The 21,021-nt window shown below is 40.0% G+C and overlaps 1 protein-coding gene across 3 annotated transcripts in view; it reads left to right on the top strand.

Annotated features, from left to right (window-relative positions):
• KHDRBS2 (KH RNA binding domain containing, signal transduction associated 2) overlaps positions 1-21,021 on the top strand; it is a 600,196-nt gene that overhangs the window by 65,591 nt on the left and 513,584 nt on the right. For all 3 annotated transcript variants that reach the window (XM_073675481.1, XM_073675483.1, XM_073675482.1), the window contains exon 2: positions 18,859-18,986. In XM_073675481.1, coding sequence (XP_073531582.1) covers positions 18,859-18,986 — 128 coding nt within the window. The remainder of the gene's footprint in view (positions 1-18,858; positions 18,987-21,021) is intronic.

Genomic DNA, 21,021 nt, shown 5'->3' with positions numbered 1-21,021 from the left:
CAGTGTGTGATGTGCACACTGTTATGATTCCCCTGCATTCCCTGTTCGAGTGGGCGATCACGTGAGATTTGCATACTTAACATCATATGACAACTAGTCTTATGTTATCTCAGTAGGAAAATTAAGAGAAGTTGGATGAGATCAGTCCGTAAGAGATTGCAAGTACTCAAATCACAAACATGCAGTCATGTGGTCACTCACTAACACTGGGAATTTTGGTAGAATCAATAGATTGCCCATCACACACTACATTTTGAGGAAATTGCATGTTACATTACAGATAATAACAGGTTGCTTCTCTCTTTCTATTGAAATTACATGCATACTCAAGCCAAGCATGCATGTGTATCTGGGAGTTGGGAAAAGTAAATGTCAGGTTAACAAGTCCAAGCTCTATTTCAAATGTATGATCAGTTTAAGGCCGGGGTCACACAAGCGTAGATTCTCTCATTCGACAGAATCAGATCGATTATGCAAATGACACTGTGATCAAACTCAACACTCATCCGAGTTTGAGCCGAGTGTCAGCTTAATGTGATCCATAGCACAAGTGATAAGAAGACCTAAAACAAAATTTCTCCATCTTCTCCATTGTGTGAGTCTACGGAAATCGGACTGCACTCGGATGTCATCCGATTGCAGTCCGATGTTTGCCATGCACCCATAGACTTGAATGGGTGAGTGTGATCTGATTGGCGCAGCAACGCGCAGCATGCTGCAATATTTTTTCTCATACTGATTCGGCATGAGAAAAAAAAACTCTGATCAGCACTGCCTCATAGAATAACATTGGTTCGAGTATTATCAGATAAAACATCCAATAAAACAATAGCACTCATCTGATGTATACACTCATGTGAGCAAGCACTTAGCTAGACTACAGGTTGACTATATGTCTTAAAATGAGCATAAATGCTAGGCTACAGCCATCAGCATGCACAAAAGAGCTAGGTTGTTTTGTGCCATAGTGGATAAACCGCAGAGAGGTCAGTGCGAGTGTAATCAGAGAACCCGCGTTGTCAGATTAAGGCCATGGCCCCACTATCAGTATTTGGTCAGTATTCGGTCAGTATTTTTTCTCAGGAGTGGGAGCCAAAACCAGGTGAGGAACAATCAGAGAAAAGGTATAATAGAAACCAGTCACCAATTCTGCATTTATCACCCACTCCTGGTTTTGTCTCCCACTCCTGAGAAAAAATACTGATCGAATACTGATAGTGGGGCCGTGGCCTAAGGCTCAATTCAGATGTCAGTGTTTCATGGACTGTTATGGTCAGTCATAAGGAATTCGCACATTATACAGAAACTGATGGTATTGGAAGGAGAACAATTATTACAATCAACCTATGTCATGGAAGGGAATATATGAGGTCATAAACTTATCCCCTTTAAGGATGATTTTATTAGGAGATGATCATTCAAATCTTTGACTTCACCAGTACCAAAGGTTTGCCTTCTTAGATATCATTATACTGTGGTGGCCAAAAGTATTGGCACCCCTGCAATTCTGTCAGATAATACTCAGTTTCTTCCTGAAAATGATTGCTATCACAAATTCTTTGTTATTATTATCTTCATTTAATTTGTCTTCAATGAAAAAACACAAAAATAATTGTCCTAAAGCCAAATTGGATATAATTCCACACCAAACCTAAAAAAGAGGGTGGACAAAAGTATTGGCACTGTTTGAAAAATCATGTGATACTTCTCTAATTCGTGTAATTAACAGCACCTGTAACTTACCTGTGGCACCTAACAGGTGTTGGCAATAACTAAATCACACTTGCAGCCAGTTAACATGGATTAAAGTTGACTCAACCTCTGTCCTGTGTCCTTGTGTGTACCACATTGAGCATGGAGAAAAGAAAGAAGACCAAAGAACTGTCTGAGCACTTGAGAAACCAAATTGTGAGGAAGCATGAGCAATCTCAAGGCTACAAGTCCATCTCCAAAGACCTGAATGTTCCTGTGTCTTCCGTGCGCAGTGTCATCAAGAAGTTTAAAGCCCATGGCACTGTGGCTAACCTCCCTAGATGAGGACGGAAAAGAAAAATTGACGAGAGATTTCAACGCAAGATTGTGCGAATGGTGGATAAAGAACCTTGACTAACATCCAAACAAGTTCAAGCTGCCCTGCAGTCCGAGGGTACAACAGTGTCAACCCGTACTATCCGTCGGCGTTGGAATAAAAAGGGACTGTATGGTAGGATACCCAGGAAGACCCCACTTCTTACCCCGAGACATTAAAAAGCCAGGCTGGAGTTTGCAAAAAACTTACCTGAGAAAGCCTAAAACGTTTTGGAAGAATGTTCTCTGGTCAGATGAGACAAAAGAAGAGCTTTTTGGGAAAAAGCATCAACATAGAGTGTACAGGAAAAAAAAGAGGCATTCAAAGAAAAGAACATGGTCCCTACAGTCAAACATGGTGGAGGTTCCCTGATGTTTTGGGGTTGCTTTGCTGCCTCTGGCACTGGACTGCTTGACCGTGTGCATGGCATTATGAAGTCTGAAGACTACCAACAAATTTTGCAGCATAATGTAGGGCCCAGTGTGAGAAAGCTGGGTCTCCCTCAGAGGTCATGGGTCTTCCAGCAGGACAATGACCCAAAACACACTTCCAAAAGCACGATATAATGGTTTGAGAGAAAGCAATGGAGACTTCTAAAGTGGCCAGCAATGAGTCCAGACCTGAATCCCATATAACACCTGTGGAGAGATCTCAAAATGGCAGTTTGGAGAAGGCACCCTTCAAATATCAGGGACCTGGAGCAGTTTGTCAAAGAAGAATGGTCTACAATTCCAGCAGAGCATTGTAAGAAACTCATTGATGGTTACCGGAAGCGGTTGTTCGCAGTTATTTTGGATAAAGGTTGTGCAACCAAGTATTAGGCTGAGGGTGCCAATACTTTTGTCTGGCCCATTTTTGGAGTTTTGTGTGAAATAATCAATGATTTGATTTTTGCTTCATTCTCTTTTGTGTTTTTTCCTTGCAAGCAAATTAAATGAAGAGAATAATACCAAAGAATTTGTGATTGCAATCATTTTCAGGAAGAAACTGAGTATTATCTGACAGAATTGCAGGGGTGCCAATACTTTTGGCCACCACTGTATGTGTGGAATATAGCAATGTTCTGTTGATAAATCGAGTATCATGGACACACAGTAACTCATCTAGATATTATTTGTACATGCTAAGATAAGTTTTCTTTATTGTAAAAATATTAGGGATACAGTCTCAAATCAAATATTGGCTCTTTTTATTCCATAAAAATGTTTACAATTTTTTTTCATTATGTTACAAATATAATTCAGAATTTCCAATACACAAAACTGGGCAGAATTCCTAGGCATACAGATGGACCAGAATGTGTAGACAACAACATAGACAGTTCCGCCAAATGCTCGTAAAACACTGAATTACTCAAACATACTTTGAAAACATTTCACTATATATAAATCAAGCTGTTGCTCAAATGGCTTTTGTGTCTACCAGGCTCAAATCCATCCTGTTCTCAAGCCTGAAACCGTATGTGCTCATTTAACCACTTGCTGGTAAAATGTCACCTTATTGGTAAAGAAAACAGAGTTAAACAGAATGTGCTCCCGGGAAACCTAACAAAAAAACATTTCAAGGAATCAGAATAAACTAATTGTTGAAAATTCAAGTCAAGCAGAATGTGAATAGGAGTCAAGGGATATGTAACAGTATATTATCATGCTCAGAAAGAGGATTGCTGGAGACGTTAGTAGAAAAACATGCACATTTGTAGTAGTTGGAAGATGCTAAAGCAGATGCTGTAAAGCACATGAAGAGACATAAAGGAAAACAGCTGAAAAGCTCTTCCAAGTTTGATATAATGTGCTTTTACATGGTAAGATTTATCATATAACTACATTAAGGCCGCAATCCCATAACCCCTACTGTTCTACTCAACCAAACATGGATCACTATAGACTCGTATAACAATCTAAATTGATTTTAGTAAAACTGGTGTTTTTACCTTAATATGGATGTTAAAATTGGGACTGTATTTCAGCCATGCTATGCTAGACTGATCGAGGTAAAAATGTGCAACCTTCTCTTTGCTGAAGATCCAAGATCCTGTTTCTTTAAGAGACCAAAGTACATAAAGCACACTGAGCAATCTGTAATAGATCGCTCAGTGCGTATAGGCTGCAGTGGTTATCGGCAGTGCAGGTCCTGTTTACTCTGAGAACAATGATCTTTTGCACGGCACGAAAGATCATTTCTACCAATGAATGATAGTTTTGCTCGTTCATCGGGTGATTGGCTGCTTGTTTGCATGACAAGATTATCGTGAAAGAATGTTCATGATTATCTTTTAGTGTACATTTAACTTTATGAAAATCACAGGATTGATAAACATGTTAATGATATGCAAATAATGAAAAACTGGAAACAAAATTTTCAAAACATCCAGATTTATTCAGTATCGAGTATGACCTCCATGTGCAGAAATACCCATACTTACACATCTTGTCGTACTATCAGTGGGGTTATTAATGGTTGTCTGAGGAATATTCTGCCATGCTTAATGCACTGAGGAGCACAAATCATCAAGATCCATTGCTGGAAGCTCCGTTTGCAATTGCCGATCAATGACATCTCCAGTGTGCTAGATGGGAGACAAGTTTGGAGACACTGCATGTCTGGAGTTGTCATGTTGAAAAATGACTCTTGGGACACTTTGGAGAAATTGGTTCCAATTTGGTTCCAAGACCAAATCAATGTAAAACTAAGCTGTTAGTATACCTGAAATGAAGACTAGAAGGGTTCAGCTACCAAACATTATCCTATCCTACACCATAATCCTTCATGTAGGACCTGTGTGTGATGTTTGCTCGTGAAGGCCTCTTCATGGCATTGTCACGTGGTCTCCATACCAATCTTCGGCAATGACTGCATCCAAGACAAAGCGTGACTCATTGCTAAAAAGGGTAGACCTCTATTCCAGCCTCCACTGCCGTCTAGCCTTTCAGAGCCATGGGTTGAGGTCAGCAGAACTTCTGTAGCTAGACATCTGCCTTGAAGCCCAATGTCATGCAAACACCTTCTGATGGATTGTGTAGAAAGTTTGACACCTTAGGAACCAGTAGTAGGGCTATTTCTACAAAGTGTCCGAGTAGCTATTTTTCATCAGGACAATGCCAGGATGCATGATGCTCTCACTACTGTAAGCAGCCTGCATGGCTTAAGCATCCTACAAGGGCCTGCAGCCTCTCTGGATTTGTCTTCCTTCAAGCACATCTTGGATATGATTGGTCAGCCGTTACAAAGGGAGCTGCCAGCATGCCAAGGTGTGTAAGTGCATATATTTGTGCACATGGCACTCATACTTGATACTGAGTAAATTGAGATGTTTTGGAAATTTCGTTTCCATTTTTTCAGAATTTTCACATCATTAACATGTATATCCATCATGTGATTTCCATAATTCCAAGTCTTTTCCTTTTTGATATTGAAATTTCCATGTTGAGCAGTCTTTTTCTCTCTTAAAAATGGTAGTGGTCCAATAATAATTCTGCAGTGCTGCCTCTTAGGCTCCATATACAGTAGCCTATGCTTTCTATTGGACTACTTAAACAGGTTGTCACTATGTGCTGACAAAGGACATAACAGGAGTGAAGTTACTGACCACATGTTTTTTTAGGTGTTGTTTGGCTGAAAAAAGAGATCATAAGACAATGGCACCAAGTGGGTTGCTCTGTTTTTTTTACCTATTATTAAGTCAAATTGTTCTAAATATCTGATAGATAATTATCCCTTCAATCCACTGTTTAGTTATATCAGAGAAAGTAACATAGGACCACATATTTTTCCTGTTGTGCATGGCTGTGAATGCCATGTAATGTATTTATAGACTGGGTCCAACAGTGCAGAAAATTCTGTTACATCGTAGTGTTCTTGAGTAGGATATATGAGCTAAAGTTACAGTTAACCACTTTAAGGGACAGTATTGTCAATAATGATTTATTTTGTTTAGTTGTACGGTTCTTGTGGAGGCAAACCAAAGTCTAATGGCTCATGACAGCTCAGCACTTTTATCATATTGTGATGATTGTGATACATTTTTAGAATGGCACAGTGCAGGTAACTTAAAACTTGGGGGCAGGTAACAATTAAAACATAAAGATTCATAAGTATGAAATATTCATAAGTACGAACTTAAAATGAATTTCCAGTTATTGGATGGAGCTAAGCCTAAAAAAACACAGAGAACAAGATAAAAAAAAAACGCAAGAAAGCACACTTAGAATACTTTTAGGCCAGTTTCACACACCTCACAATGGTCCAAATATGAACCGAGATGTCCGATCTGGCCTCGGGTCGCCTCTTAAATGTCTATGAGACTGTTGAATTTGGGTCAGCTGACCCGTGGCTGGTCCAGACATTGCAGTTAGTACTCAAACCATGAAAGTTGGATGTGTGAATCAGGCTTTAAATGGAAAAAAACAGGTAAGTATAAATGCTTTGATTTACCAAACTTTGTTTTCAACATTAAAGGGAATCTGTCAGCAGGATTTTGGTATGTAATCTGAGAGCAACAATATGTAGGAACAGAGAGTCTGATTCCGAGAACATGTCACTTGCTCAGCATTTTGCTGTAGTTTCAATATAATCAGTGTTTTATCAGCAGGAGATTATCACTGCCTGACTAGGTCTCACTTGCACAGCAGTCAGGCTATTCTGTATAACCCAGCCCCTGCCACTAATTAGCATCTTGCTGACAGTGTACACTGTGCATAGGAAGCTGCTGGTTAGTGTTGTGGCTGGGGTTATATACAGCTCAGTATCAGTAAGTGATACAGTCCTGCTCATCTTTATTGGCACCCATGAAGTTTAAGTGCATGATGTGGAATATCTCCAGAAAAAAAATGAATCAAGTGAAACAGGGTTTTTGTATAGAGCACTCGAGGTAAATACAAAACAGCAAATGATAAACAATAATGTAAAACAAAAAACAATGGGAGGGAAAAATAGAAAAACCTATAGCTTGCTGAGACACTGGTATTGGCACCCTTTACATTAATTTAGCATGAAAACACATTTTGACTCGCCTGTGGTAAATCACAAAAAAGATTTACCTGTGATTAATTGTTTGTGCCCATGTGATATGAATTAGCCAATGAATGATGACTTCTGTGTTTTAAAAAGCCACATGATAGGCCCTGTTCCTTTGTCACAATGGTGAAGACAAAGGAGCTGTCTGAGGACATCAGAAATGCTATTATTAGCAAACACAAGACTTCTAAATGGTATAAGGCCATCTCCAAAGACCTTGGTATCCCAGTTTCAACAGTGCGCAATGTTATCAAGAAGTTTGCCAAGCAAGGAACCATCAAGAACCTCCCTGGACATGGGAGAAAGAGGAAAATTGACAAGAGATGTCTTCGAAGGTTGTTGCGAATGGTGGAAAAAACACCATGTTAAACATCTGAAGGCTAGCCTGGAACAGTCTGGGGTCATGGTTTTAATAGGTACCATACGCCGCACACAAAACCAAGCAGAGCTTTATGGGCGAAGGCCAAGGAAGAAACCATTGCTGAAGAATACACATAAAAAGGAAAGACTGATATTTGCCAAAGAGTATATTGACAAACCACAATCCTTCTGGCAAAAAAATGTTCTGTGGACAAATTAAACAAAAATAGAGCTTTTTGGCAATGCAAAGCAGCAGTTTGTATACAGACGGCGCAATGAAGCTTATAAAGAAAGAACACCTTACCAACAGTTAAGCATGGTGGCGGATCCATCATATGGGGTTGCTTTGATGCGTCTGGTACTGGTTGCCTTGACTATATCACAAGAATCATGAAATCAGAGAATTATCAAGAGATTTTAGAGCGAAATGTCCTACCCAGTGTAAGATAACTTGGTTTGAGTCGAATATCATGGGTCCTCCAGCAAGACAATGACCCAAAGCACACATCCAAAATTACACAGGAATTGTCGAAAAAGAAAAATTGGACTGTTTTAAAATGGCCAGCAATGAGTTCTGACCTCAATCCCATTGAAAATCTTTGGGTTGAACTGAAATCTGCCATTGGGAAAAAGAACCCTGCAAACATTTAAGAGCTTGAACAATCTGCAAAGGAAGAGTGGGTGCAAGAGAAGTGCAAGAAGCTTATAGATGGCTTCAAGAAACGTTTGGGTGCTGTCATCAATGCCAAAGTGTGTGCAACCAAGTATTAATTAGGGGTGCCTTTATTGCTGCACATGCTGTTTATTCTGTTTTTCCTCTGAAATTACAACATGGAAGTTGAAAAACAATGTTTAATTGTTTTATTACTTTGAACCACTACTTAAAAAATGAGGATATAACTTTGGTACATTTCCATTTATTTCTGAAGATTTTGTACAGTCTATGAAAAAAAATGAAGGGGTGCCAATAATGGGGAGCAGCACGTTAGGTCACTGGAATCAGGATCTCTGCCCCTACATCATGCAGCTCTCAGATTACATAGCAAAACATGCTGACAAATTCCCTTTCATAGATGAAAAGAGTAATGTGTTTATTGCCTTTGATCCTGGGCTGAGAATCCCCTCTATTGCAGCAGAGGAAGGGCTTTGTTGTTGATTCGGTGGAGTCTGGAACTTACGATACACAGAGGCGGATATGTTCCCATCCAGAAACTATTGGACATATAAAAAACAAATGAAAGATTATGAAGAGACTGCAGAGATCGGAATGTGGAGTAAGCATATGTATCGAGCAATATCACTTATATACCCATAGATGTGTTTGGTCACAATTCAGATTACGGATAAATAAAACAACAATGCCATAGTCTAGTAATTATGGCACATCATATTCCGAATAGATCTGACCTTTTAGGAGCTTATATGAACTCCACTGAGCAGTTTAATTAAATAAAAGAGAATATAATGATCAATATTGTTTTATGATAAAGTAAGGAAAAAATTCTGAATAGGCAGTCTATGTGTTCTACATCTTCTCTTTTGTGCATTCATTATGCTCAGCGTTAGTGTCACCTCTTCCAGCTTTTTATTGCAGATCTGGTGATAAATCAGAGAAATTAATTGGCTGTTCAGGTCACAACAAAAAGGTGTTATGGGTCACAGCTTCTCTTATAACTCCGGAACATAGAGTAATATAACAAATAGCTTTCTCATTACTTAGGCAAGAAGAATGAGGACTGCAGCATGGCCGAATATCAGATAATAAAAGGTTCTGTCTGTGAGCTATGAGTTACTAGTTTCTGGGGCACGCTTCAGTTCAGTGTTTAACCTTTTCACAAGTACATGGGGTTCTACTAACTTGCCCAAAGTCATTACAATATTATTTAGGGAATTTATGTTTCTTTAATTTCCTTCCCTTTTGCAAATCATACTAAACTCTCACAAGTGTGAAAAGGTGTTTAGAAATAGCATTAATGGTATGTTCACATGTTGTGTTTTTACAGCGTTTTTTTTTTTTCCGCATTAAAAACCAGAGTGGTGGCACAAAAAAATGCTGCATACAATACAGGTGTTTTTTTTGCGGTTTTATATGTGTTTTTTACCCATTCATTTTAACGCGTGAAAAGTGCTGCAAGATCTGACATGCTGACTTTTGGCAAAAACGCAACAGCACTCAAAATATGCGCAGAAGAAAAAAAGCATGTGCTTGAGACTTGATAAATCTCATTGATTACACTGCGTATTTTACACATCACATATGCTGTGTAAAATACAAAGCAAAAATGCTGCAAAAATGCCAGGTGTGAACCCTAAGACCTCTAGTGCATTGTGGATACCAGGGGGGCTGATGATCTGCACAGCCTTTTTGCTGAAACATTTTCCAATAGTAACTCTCCACTACAGCTGCTGTCCAAAGCGACACATTTTGTTGCATGCAACTTGTCGCAATCCTGTAATGTGTAACTGTCACTTGGTAGTAAAAATGAGAACATCTTGGCACAAAAGTCTGTGTATTGTCCTAGACAAAGACCAAATGAAAAATATAAATCGTCCATAAATAACTGAAAATTATATAAATTAGTCAACATTAACCAGCTCATAATCAAGACATTTTCCCCTGTTCTTAACATTTTCAGGTTTTTACATACCGTATTTTTCGGACTATAAGACGCATCGAACCATAAGACGCACCTAGGATTTAGAGGAAAAAAAAAAAAAAAAGTAAGCTAAAAATGTGTTCATGATGCACTTTTAAGGGGGAATGGGTCTTCTGCTGACACTGGTATAGGGATAATGTGCCCCAATTCTGACAATACCCCCCATCCTGGTGTATATGCCCCCCTTCCTTTTATACGTGGTCCCCATCCCCACCCTGCTATGCCTGGCATCCCTCCATCCTGGTATGCATGGAACCCCTCCATCCTGGTATGCATGGCACCCTTCCATCCTTATCCTGGTATGCATGGCACCCCTCATCCCTATCCTGGTATGCATGGCAACCTTCATCCCTGTCCTGGTATGCATGACACCCCTCATCCCTGTCCTGGTATGCATGGCACCCTTCATCCCTATCCTGGTATGCATGGCACCCCTAATCCTTATCCTGGTACGCATGGCACCCCTCATCCCTGTCCTGGTACGCATGGCACCCCTCATCCCTGTCCTGGTATGCATGGCACTCCTCATCCCTATCCTGGTATGCATGGCACCCCTAATCCCTATCCTGGTATGCATGGCAAACCTAATCCCTATCCTGGTATGCATGGCACCCCTAATCCCTATCCTGGTATGCATGGCACCCCTAATCCCCATCCTGGTATGCATGGCACAGCAACCCCCATTCTGGTATGCATGGCACACCAATCCCCATCCTGGTATGCATGGCACAGCAATCCCCATCCTGATATGCATGGCACAGCAATCCCCATCCTGATATGCATGGCACCCCTCATCCCTATCCTGATATGCATGGCACCCCTCATCCCTGTCCTAGTATGCATGACACCCCTAATCCCTTCCCTGGTATGCATGGCACCCCTAATCCCTATCCTGGTATGCATGGCACCCCTAATCCCTATCCTGGTATGCATGGCACCCTTAATCCCTATCCTGGTATGCATGGCACCCCTAATCCCTATCCTGGTATGCATGGCACCCCTCATCCTTATCCTGGTATGTATGGCCCCTCATCCTAATCCTGGTATGTATGGCCCCCTCATCTTTATCCTGTTATGTATGCCCCCCTCAGCGTTATCCTGGTATGTATGGCCCCCTCATCTTTATCTTGTTATGTATGGCCCCCTCATCCTTATCCTAGTATGCATGGTCCCCCTAATCCTGATCAGGCTGCACATAAAAAAAAAATAAACACTCCTACTCACTTTTCTTCTCTCCTCCAGCGCTGCGTCCGGTCTGCCCGCACTGATCTCTCCATGTGAGCCGCGCATGGCGTCACTGCCATGCGCGGCTCACAAGGAGAGATCAGCTGCCGGAAGTCACTGCTCCCCATGCCGGGACTGTGTGCGCGGGGAGCAGTGACTTCATGCTCCTTCATAGCCGGCACACAACGTAGCCGCGCTGCGGCTCCTGCTGCTGCCGGGCGATCGCGTGTGCCCGCTTATTAAAGGATATGAATATTCACCCCCTCCCCACTCCCATGGGCGTGGAGAGAGGTTGAATATTTATGCCCTTTAACAGCGGGTACAGGAGATTCCGGCAGCAGCAGGAGCCGTGCTGCGACTACACTGTGTGCTGCTATTAAGGAGCATGAATATTCATTTTCTTTAGCAGCGGGGACAGTGTAGGCTGCAGCGGGCAGCTGCTACCTCTTGTACCCCGCTCCTCCACCGCTACCGCTCCCCCCACACCCCACATATATATACACCCCCCCCAACATTCGGACTATAAGACGCACCCCTCATTTTCCTCCAAAATTTTGGAGTAAAAAAGTGCGTCTTATAGTCCGAAAAATACGGTATATGCATTTTTAACAACTATAAATAAAAATTCTCATTTAGATATTAAAATAGTTTTTGCTTCTTTTTTTCATGAAACATGGGGCTTAATCTTTGTCAGTTTTATATTCCTTTTCTGTTTTTGTTGGTGATATCAGGGGGAAATATAAAAAAAATGAAATAGCTGTCTATTTCTCAAATTTTTTTCACGACTGCAAAGGACCGCCAATAGATTATATAATGTGTTCCCCTTTCCATAGAAATTATTTTTAGATATTTGACATACTTTTTGTTCAATTGGGGTGGTGCTGAAAAAAACGATTCCGAGTGCCATTTTTTATTTTTAGTTTTGGTTTATTTTTTTTCTTGCTTTTTTATTTATTTATGTTTTCATACACTTTACATACTTTGACCACCATAAGGTTTTATGAGTCTTTTAGGGGGCTTTTGAAAACATTAATATATCCAACTCGAGCCTACATTAATACAATTGTCCATTTAATAAATGAGATGCCTTCTATGATCTGCTAAACTTGGGTTCATCACCTTTTATCAATCAAAAAAGCTTCTATCCACATGTACATCCCATAGGATATTCTTATAGGAACTGACTTTCAGATGCAACCAGAATACATTATTAGAACAGAAGAAATCATAATCAAAACTTCCATGGTGGTATGAAGTGGTGGGTGGTGAAAACATTGATGACGTTGTAAACTACTTAGATATTGATGGCTTATCTTAGAAAAGGTCATCAATATCAAATTGTTAAAGGTCCAGTACCCTCCATCCCCACGATCATCAACGGCTGGATGTAAACAGTGTACGGAGCTGGAACAATATTGTTTTGCTCCCTGTAACGTGGCTGTTGTCTTTGCTGCAGCTCAGCTCCTATTGAAGTAAATAGGAGATAAGCTGCACACTTTTTTTTTAAATACTTTGTCTTGTTAAAAGAGTTATGGTCCAAAAAATGTATAGTACAAATTTACACTGGAAAATTATTACGATTCGTAATGTTTTCGATTACATGACAATTTGCATATATTTTTAATTGTTATATTTTTTCCTTAGTCTAAGCATGCGTAGATGTTAACTCAATGAACTAGATAAACTTAACTCACTTAACTAGATGTTAAACTCAATCAGGAACTAGTTGCTCCTTGTTGTCAGATACTTTGATAAGAGTCAGCCTTTTTTCTTATCAATTATAATCGTCCACTGCTGTATTTTTGTATACAAGTAATTGGTTCCTCCACATATCTTTGCTTCTGAAACGTTATTGTTTCTTACTATTTCATATAACTTGGCAGAACTGCAATTTTTAATTATGTTTGAATCCAAAGAACAAGTGCACTAATTGATTTAACTGTGTGCCACATCCACAAATTACATTGTGGTCAGCACAGATTAACATTAAGAGGGATAGTGAGAAATGGCATGGTCTTGGCAGCGTCTGCTCTTTTCTGATGTGAAAGGAGTTTACAACTTACCGGTGAGGAAATGAGAACTGCAATATGTGAGGCAATGCAGTCTGTAAGTCCTCTTCCTTGTAGATCATAATTTACATTGATTGAATTGAATTTAGGAACACTTAAATATATGGGATTGTCCAATGTGTATAATTGACAGTGCTGAATATCTATGATATCAGAGGACACAAGGGCAGTCTGGTATTATTTTATTTTACTCATATAGCGCCATCATATTCCACAGCGCTTTACAGACAATATCATCACTGTCCCCATTGGGGCTCACAATCTAAATTCCTATCAGTTTGTCTTTGCAGTGTAGGTGGAATCCGGAGAACCCAGAGGAAACCCACGCAAACACGGGGAGAACATACAATCTCCTTGCAGAAGTTGTCCTTGGTGGGATTTGAACCCAGAACCCTAGCGCTGCAAAGCAGCAGTGCCAATCACTTAGCCACCGTGCTGCCTATAAACTTGATAAAACTTGGTGCATCTACCAAATTCCATAAATTAAAACAAGAAAGTGGGTACTTGTTAAGTTGCTGAGCAGCTCATCAAAGTATGTTTGAGTGTTCTGCTTTGCTAATTGACCATGTGACATTATTTATGAATTATTTCCGAGAAAGTGGCATACAAATGACACAAAAAGGTGTAATATATCTTGAATTGTTAAGGGTACACATATAATAATAATAATGTCATACTAACGATATCTGTAAAAACATACAAAAGAGTCAGGTGATGGAACATTTAGCCATATTCAAGTAGAAAGTGACCATACCAGCTTTTGCATCTATGTAGCGCCTTGTTTGTTGTTTTAAGGAAAAGAAAGGTATTAGCTAAAGCCTCAAGCCAATTATATAAATAGGAAGTGAGAAATAGTGAAACCATCAAAGCTGATCGCATTAATTAAATCATTATTTATTGATAGAATTTGCCTTGGTTTAGTCATCATCAAGAATCTTAAGGTCCATTTACACTGAAAGATTATCATGAAGAAGTGTTTCTAGGAATGCTTTTTTCATGGTAATCTTGTAGTTTGAACAGGTTGCCAATCAACCGGCAAACAAGCAGAATGATCGTTCAATGGAGGAAATTACCTTTTGTGCTCCACAAAAGATCATGCTTCTCAGCAGTGCATCATCAGGTGTAAACAGGAATCACTCTGCGGAGAACTATGGAAGCCAATGTGCACTGAATGATTTATTACAGATTTCTCAATGCACTTCTGAAGTGCGGTCTACCCGTAAAACCAGGCTATTAAATGACTGTCGATCAATAAATATTTACCAATCAGCGGTTATTGCCTCAACATCGGGAGGTCTAAAGGCACCCTTAGACTTTTATTTGTGATGCTTGTTCATCTCAGTTTATCAAGAGCAATGTCAAAAATGGCAAAATAATGAAAAAACCTTGGGTAAAATATTGCACTGTTGAAGGCAGGAGTCTAAAATATCTTCAAACACTTTAATTAGGACATGAAAAGTGTGTATAGGGAAACACGAATTCAGCACCAATATAATGTCTTTCTCAGGCCATAGTACAGCTAAATTTTCAAAGAAGCATTTAAGAGGTTGTCCACTACTTTTACATTGATGACCTATCCTTAGGAAAGGACATCAATGTCTGATCGGCCGGGGTCCGACACTTGGCACCCCAGCTAATCAGCTGTTATCGGTGTCAGCAGCGGCGGACGGAAGTACTCACTTGCCAAGCTGCTCTGTCTTCTGGTAGTAGCCGAGGCGTAGTACTGCACATCCGCCTTCTATTCAAATCATCAACACCAATGACTCCTGTTCGGCGGGAGTGTGGGACCCGGACGATCAGACGTTGATGACCTACCTAAGGATAAGTCATCAGTGTAAAAGTAGTGGGCAACCTCCTTAAATACACCCAAAAATGGGGAGCACAGGAAGTTGCAATGACATCATAAGACAAAAGTCACTGAAAGGAAATTGTAATGATATTAAAGGTCAAAGGTCATTGAGAAGGAAAATTAAATTGTAATGACGTCATAGGTCGAAGGTTATGGAGATAATTAAGGAAAACTTGTAATAAAACATAAAACAAAATTAATATACATCCTAAAACATATAAAAAAGTATCTATAAAATATTAATATGTCAATAATAATACTGTGAATACCATAGAAAGGAGGAGAAATGCGAGGAATATATGTATTTGTCTGCTGGTGATGATAAGACTGATAGATGAGTTGTTTTCATAGTCCAGAAGATTCATCCTGGTATGCCCGGCATCCCTCCATCCTGGTATGCATGGCACCCCTCATCCTTATCCTGGTATGCATGGCACCCCTCATCCCTATCCTGGTATACATGGCACCCCTCATCCCTATCCTGGTATGCATGGCACCCCTCATCCCTATCCTGGTATGCATGGCACCCCTAATTTCTATCCTGGTATGCATGGCACAGCAATCCCCATCCTGGTATGCATGGCACCCCTCATCCCTATCCTGATATGCATGGCACCCCTCATCCCTGTCCTGGTATGCATGGCACCCCTCATCCCCGTCCTGGTATGCATGGCACCCCTAATCCCTATCCTGGTATGCATGGCACCCCTAATCCCTATCCTGGTATGCATGGCACCCCTAATCCCTATCCTGGTATGCATGGCACCCCTAATCCCTATCCTGGTATGCATGGCACCCCTCATCCTTACCCTAGTATGTATGGCCCCCTCATCCTTACCCTGGTATGTATGGGGTACCTTTTCTTCCTATGGAGGATAAAAGAGGTGGCAGCGAAAGCATTTGTAGAGGGACTTAATAGGGGCGATTTTTGCCTGACATTAACACATCATTATTCTACATATACCATTGAGTTTCTAGATCTGTTAATTTCCATTAGCTCAAAGAAGCAGCTACAGATGTGCTCCTTCTTCAAGAAGGTGGACCTAAGCAGCTGTTTAGACTACGACACTGTCCACTTTCAAGCCAGGTTACATAGATTCATATATTTTTTTAAATTGCTAAGTATTATTACAAGTATGTTTTGTTTTGTCTATATAACCTTTGCCTAATTATGTCATTGCAGTTTCCTTTTATTTCTCAATAACTTTTGACAAATGATGTAATTGAAATTTCTTTTTTCTTTTCAATGACTTTTGACCTATGATGTCATTGCAACTTTCTGATCCCGCCATTTTTGTGTCTATTAAATGCTGGTTTGGTAACCTAGTGATTGTTGGAAGGCATCAGACTGCTGCTGAAACGCATTGCCCTGTATGCACTTTTTATGTTGCTTTAATATATTTTGGACTTCTGCGTTACTGCAGCTGCGCTATTATTTTCCCTTTGATTTTTTTTTTTTATTTTGGAATTTCATACAACAGAGGTACCTATTAGAGTTAAGCTGATTGATTTGTGGGACTTCAGTACATTAGCCCAGTCAGTAGTCTATCGCTGCTGGATGAAAGGCTCGCACATTTCTTACCGGTCGGGATCCCCGGCCCTGCTTTTGATTTGCTGGGCTGCACACATGACATTGCCCGGCTAGTCAAAAGCCCAGCATAGATTCTGGTAGGTAAGAGAATCACAGAGCTCCCATCCAGCGGTCACAGAGCACTGACCTGGCCAATTGATAGCGCCTATGCCCAACCCGTTTAATGGGAGCATCTGCAGTTGATAATCTATTGACAAAGCCTTGAAACAGAGTTGTGCTTGGCAGTAACACATTTTCAATAAGTGAAAATAGTAGAAACTAAGAGCAAAGAAAAGCGCAAATAGGGTCTTATCCAAAAATTAACAATAATGCAATAATGGATATGCTAATCTGAGAGGATTGTGTGACACACAACCATGTATACCTATGATAAGCTGCTGCAGATCCACGGGTCTTCTGACCAGAGTTAGAGAAGAAAAGGAGCCTGATTTATCCACGCTTCAGATCGTAGGATATTAAAAACGGGATATTTTATTTTTGATTCTTTAGTCAACTCATTTTAATATTAAAAACTGGATATTTTATTTTTGGTTCTTTAGACAACGCGTCTCAATATTAAAAACTGGATATTTTATGAAGATCCAGAAGAAGTCGGGAATGACTTTGAAATGCGTTAACTAAAGAACCAAAAATAAAATGTCCAGTTTTTAATATCCCATGATCTGGATCTTCATTACCTGTCAGCAGCTCCTTTTTTTCTATCTCCAATAAGTGAGCATTCTACCTTGGCCCCACTTTCTAACAAAGGAAGGATTCTGTACCATGGTATGCCCTGTATGTTTTCTCTTTTGTATTTAGATATTTCCATTATGAAAAACTGACACTCTAGATGAAAGATAGTTATTAAAACATGATTGAGTCCTCCTCTATTTTTGGAACGACTTTATGTTACATTTTCAGAAGCAAGCCAATAAACATTCGGAAAGTGATACAATGTTTATTGTTTGGGGAAATATATTGGTAATGTGTGGATCTGAGTGGTTTAGGTAATTGATGTGGATATATCACATATGGTGCAGTAGTATTGTTACCTGATTCTGATGCGTCTTCACGCCAACTCCTGCTCCACGATGTCTCCATGAAATTGCTGGTTCTGCATGAAGCTGTGTTGTTCCACGGATTCCAGACTATTTCACCCTGAATGATTTGAAGGATTTATTCATGAAATTGCCTTAAAGAAGATATATAGCAAGTATTTGACTTGATACTGATGGATTAGTCTGTGAACTGGAGTTGTTTATGTGTGTGTCATTTTCTTTGAAGAAAAAGTAAAAATAATATCAGCGTTTCAAAACCTTTTTATGGGTTTGTGTCCCTTTATTACACAGATTGTATGATGGACATACCACATACCAGCAGCAGAGTAACAGGCACCTAACTTGCTAAAATATTTAATACATTTCAAAATGTGCAGTTCAGAGGAAAAGAACATCTCAAAACACAAACTTTCTCGAAAGCAAAAATGTACTCAAATCCCTGGGGCCTGAAGGTTTGTTTTTCTGTCTCTTGGATGCTTCAGCACATGTTGTTGCTCCTGACATATACCGCTTACTTACAAGCATCTGTCCTTACAATTAAATTTCCTGGAACACGTTTAATTTAAGACCAGAGTTTCTATGCTGGTCTTAATAACAATGAGACTGGAGTACAGAAATACAAAATTTATTGAAAGGCAAAGGCATATTTGCCTTTTTAGGCTGGCGTAAGTTTGTAGTAGAGTTTGCCCCATTTTCTGTCCTAAATTATGGTAAATGTTTTGGGGTACTGGAGGCTGTAATTCTCAGACCAAACCCACCAATTTTAAAAAAGTCACAATTTTTGGGGTAAAACAGATGTGACTTTTTTTTCAATAGAATTCTGAAGCAGTTGCATAATAGTCCCCATGTGCTACACAGCTAAGATGTATGCTATGCTAACAGGCACAAAGGCTGACAGTCATTCTTTCTTTGTCTACACTGAATACATGGTGATGAATTTTATATATTCAACTACTAAGTTGTGATTTTCTTTTTTTGTTGTTTCAGAAATAGAAAAGTTTCAAGAGTCTGAGGCAAAGAAAGAAGATGAAGAAAAGAAATACCTAGACATTATCAGCAACAAAAACATAAAGCTATCAGAAAGAGTACTGATACCAGTTAAACAATATCCAAAGGTAATGCTTCTTTTCTTATATGCAGTCATTGAATGCATTAATGCAGTTATCGTAGGCGTTTTCTGCTATTGACCTAATAGCCATGGTGTGATTAGGCTCAGGTATACTGGCAGTAGTAGGACCTTGTGTGGCAGCGCGTGGAGTCCATATGGGTAGGGTTCCATGCTTCACGTCCTGACACGACTGCTGATAAAGTACAATAGATGTGCTGCAATGTGCAGCAAATGTGGATATGATGCAGTTAACTACTCCATAAATAATGGCTACAGTTCACTTCAGCATCGGCTCTACTTATTACTGGGTGATTGACAAAAAAGATACAGCACTTGACGCATGATGATTTATGATTATAATTTGATATTTCAAATGAATATTTATGGATGTATATTTCTTGAGAAAAAGGCTGAATTTAATAAGGATAGATGAGATGCTTGGTTTTAATTTGGCCTTGAGTTGCATGGAATTGTTTTTGTTTTTTTTTCACCATTTAATCAACTTTTTAACACCTTTGTAATGTCAAAAATTCTGCACCAATTAGTTTTACACTATTGCCCAGATTCATCAAAGTCAGAATACTGGCATAAATTGCTTTGGAAGTTGCAAAATGTTGGCACAATTTGGAGTTATGTCAAAATTTTGCGACTTTTGGCACTTCACGCCTGTTATTGGCATGAGCAGGGGCGCGGTGGGGGCATGATGCCACAGATCATCTAATTTATAAATATGGTGTTCCTTGCGCCAGACATCTTACCCCAGTCAAAGACTTGAGTAAGATTTTTGGCGTGTCGCACGGAGTTGCACGCCACTCATTAGACACTCCTGATTCTTCATGAATCAGGAGCGTCTGACTCCAGCGCATCTCCTCATCAAGACCGATGAAACAATAGCCAGTCTTGGTGAATTATGGACAATTTTTTTATAGCCATTGGCTCTCTTCATTCATATGATGCAGAGCTGTAAATCACCTACCTCCAATCACACAGCCATGATAAAATGGTATAATTATGGCTACCGGTGGCCACCTCTAGAAAGAAGCTCATTGTAAATTGGTATATTATGGAGTGTACAGTGATCAGGCTATAATATTATATAGTTCAGTTTATCATTGAAAGTTGACATCATAAGTCTGAAAATCTATAATTTATCCAGATTATGCATTAGTTACAGCCAATAACAAGAAGGAACCACTGTACAAGTCATATTCAGTAAGCTGCTATGCTCCCCCTAATGCCAGTTGCTGGTGTCCATAATTAAAGGGGTTGTCCGTTCTAAAGTGATAAGTCTGCAGTCACTCTGTGTGACTACAGACTTATGAATCCCCCCAGTGCAGGCACTGTACGCTGCGGGGATTCGCCGGTATGAGACCCGGTAACGGTGGGTAGGTATGTGTTATACATACCCCCAGCCAGTGGGAGTGGCCTCGCTCTCCATACACTTGTATTGAGTGAGGCCACTAGATGGGGCATGGCCTCACTCCATACAAGAGAATGGAGAGAGGCGGCGCTGAATGGCAGGGGGTATGTATAACGTATACATAGCCTCCGGTCCTGGGTCTCATTCCGGCGAATCCCTGCAGCACACAGTGCCTGCTCTGGGGAATTCATAAGCCTGCAGTCACACAGAGTGACTGCAGACTTATCACTTTTGACCGGACAACCGCTTTAAAGGGAATCTGTCACCAGATGTTTGCCTTCTAATCTGAGAGCAGCATAATGTAGTGGCAGGGACCCAAATTCCAGTGATTTATCACTTACTGGGCTTCTTAGAGTGATTTCGATAAAATCACTGTTTATCATCAGGAGATTATCAGTAGAGGACTAGTAAACCTGCTGCCAGGTAGTCATGAGCTCTGTATAACCACTGCCCTCCCGACTGGTTGGCAGCTTTCTGTCTACACTGCATATGGACAGAAAGTAGCCAATTAGTTGTGTGGGCGGGGTCAGGTTTGCCAACCATCCTAAAATTCCAGGACAGTCCATGAAAATAGGGCAGTGTTTGCCCTGTATATAAAAAAAATCATTTTTTTTTACACTGA

Source organism: Phyllobates terribilis, unplaced genomic scaffold (genome assembly GCF_046119375.1).
Source record: "Phyllobates terribilis strain yellow unplaced genomic scaffold, ASM4611937v1 Scaffold_3__8_contigs__length_932513732, whole genome shotgun sequence".
Taxonomy (NCBI): domain Eukaryota; kingdom Metazoa; phylum Chordata; class Amphibia; order Anura; family Dendrobatidae; genus Phyllobates; species Phyllobates terribilis.
Note: the sequence above shows the minus strand (reverse complement) of the source record. Positions and strands in the feature narration are given on the sequence as shown.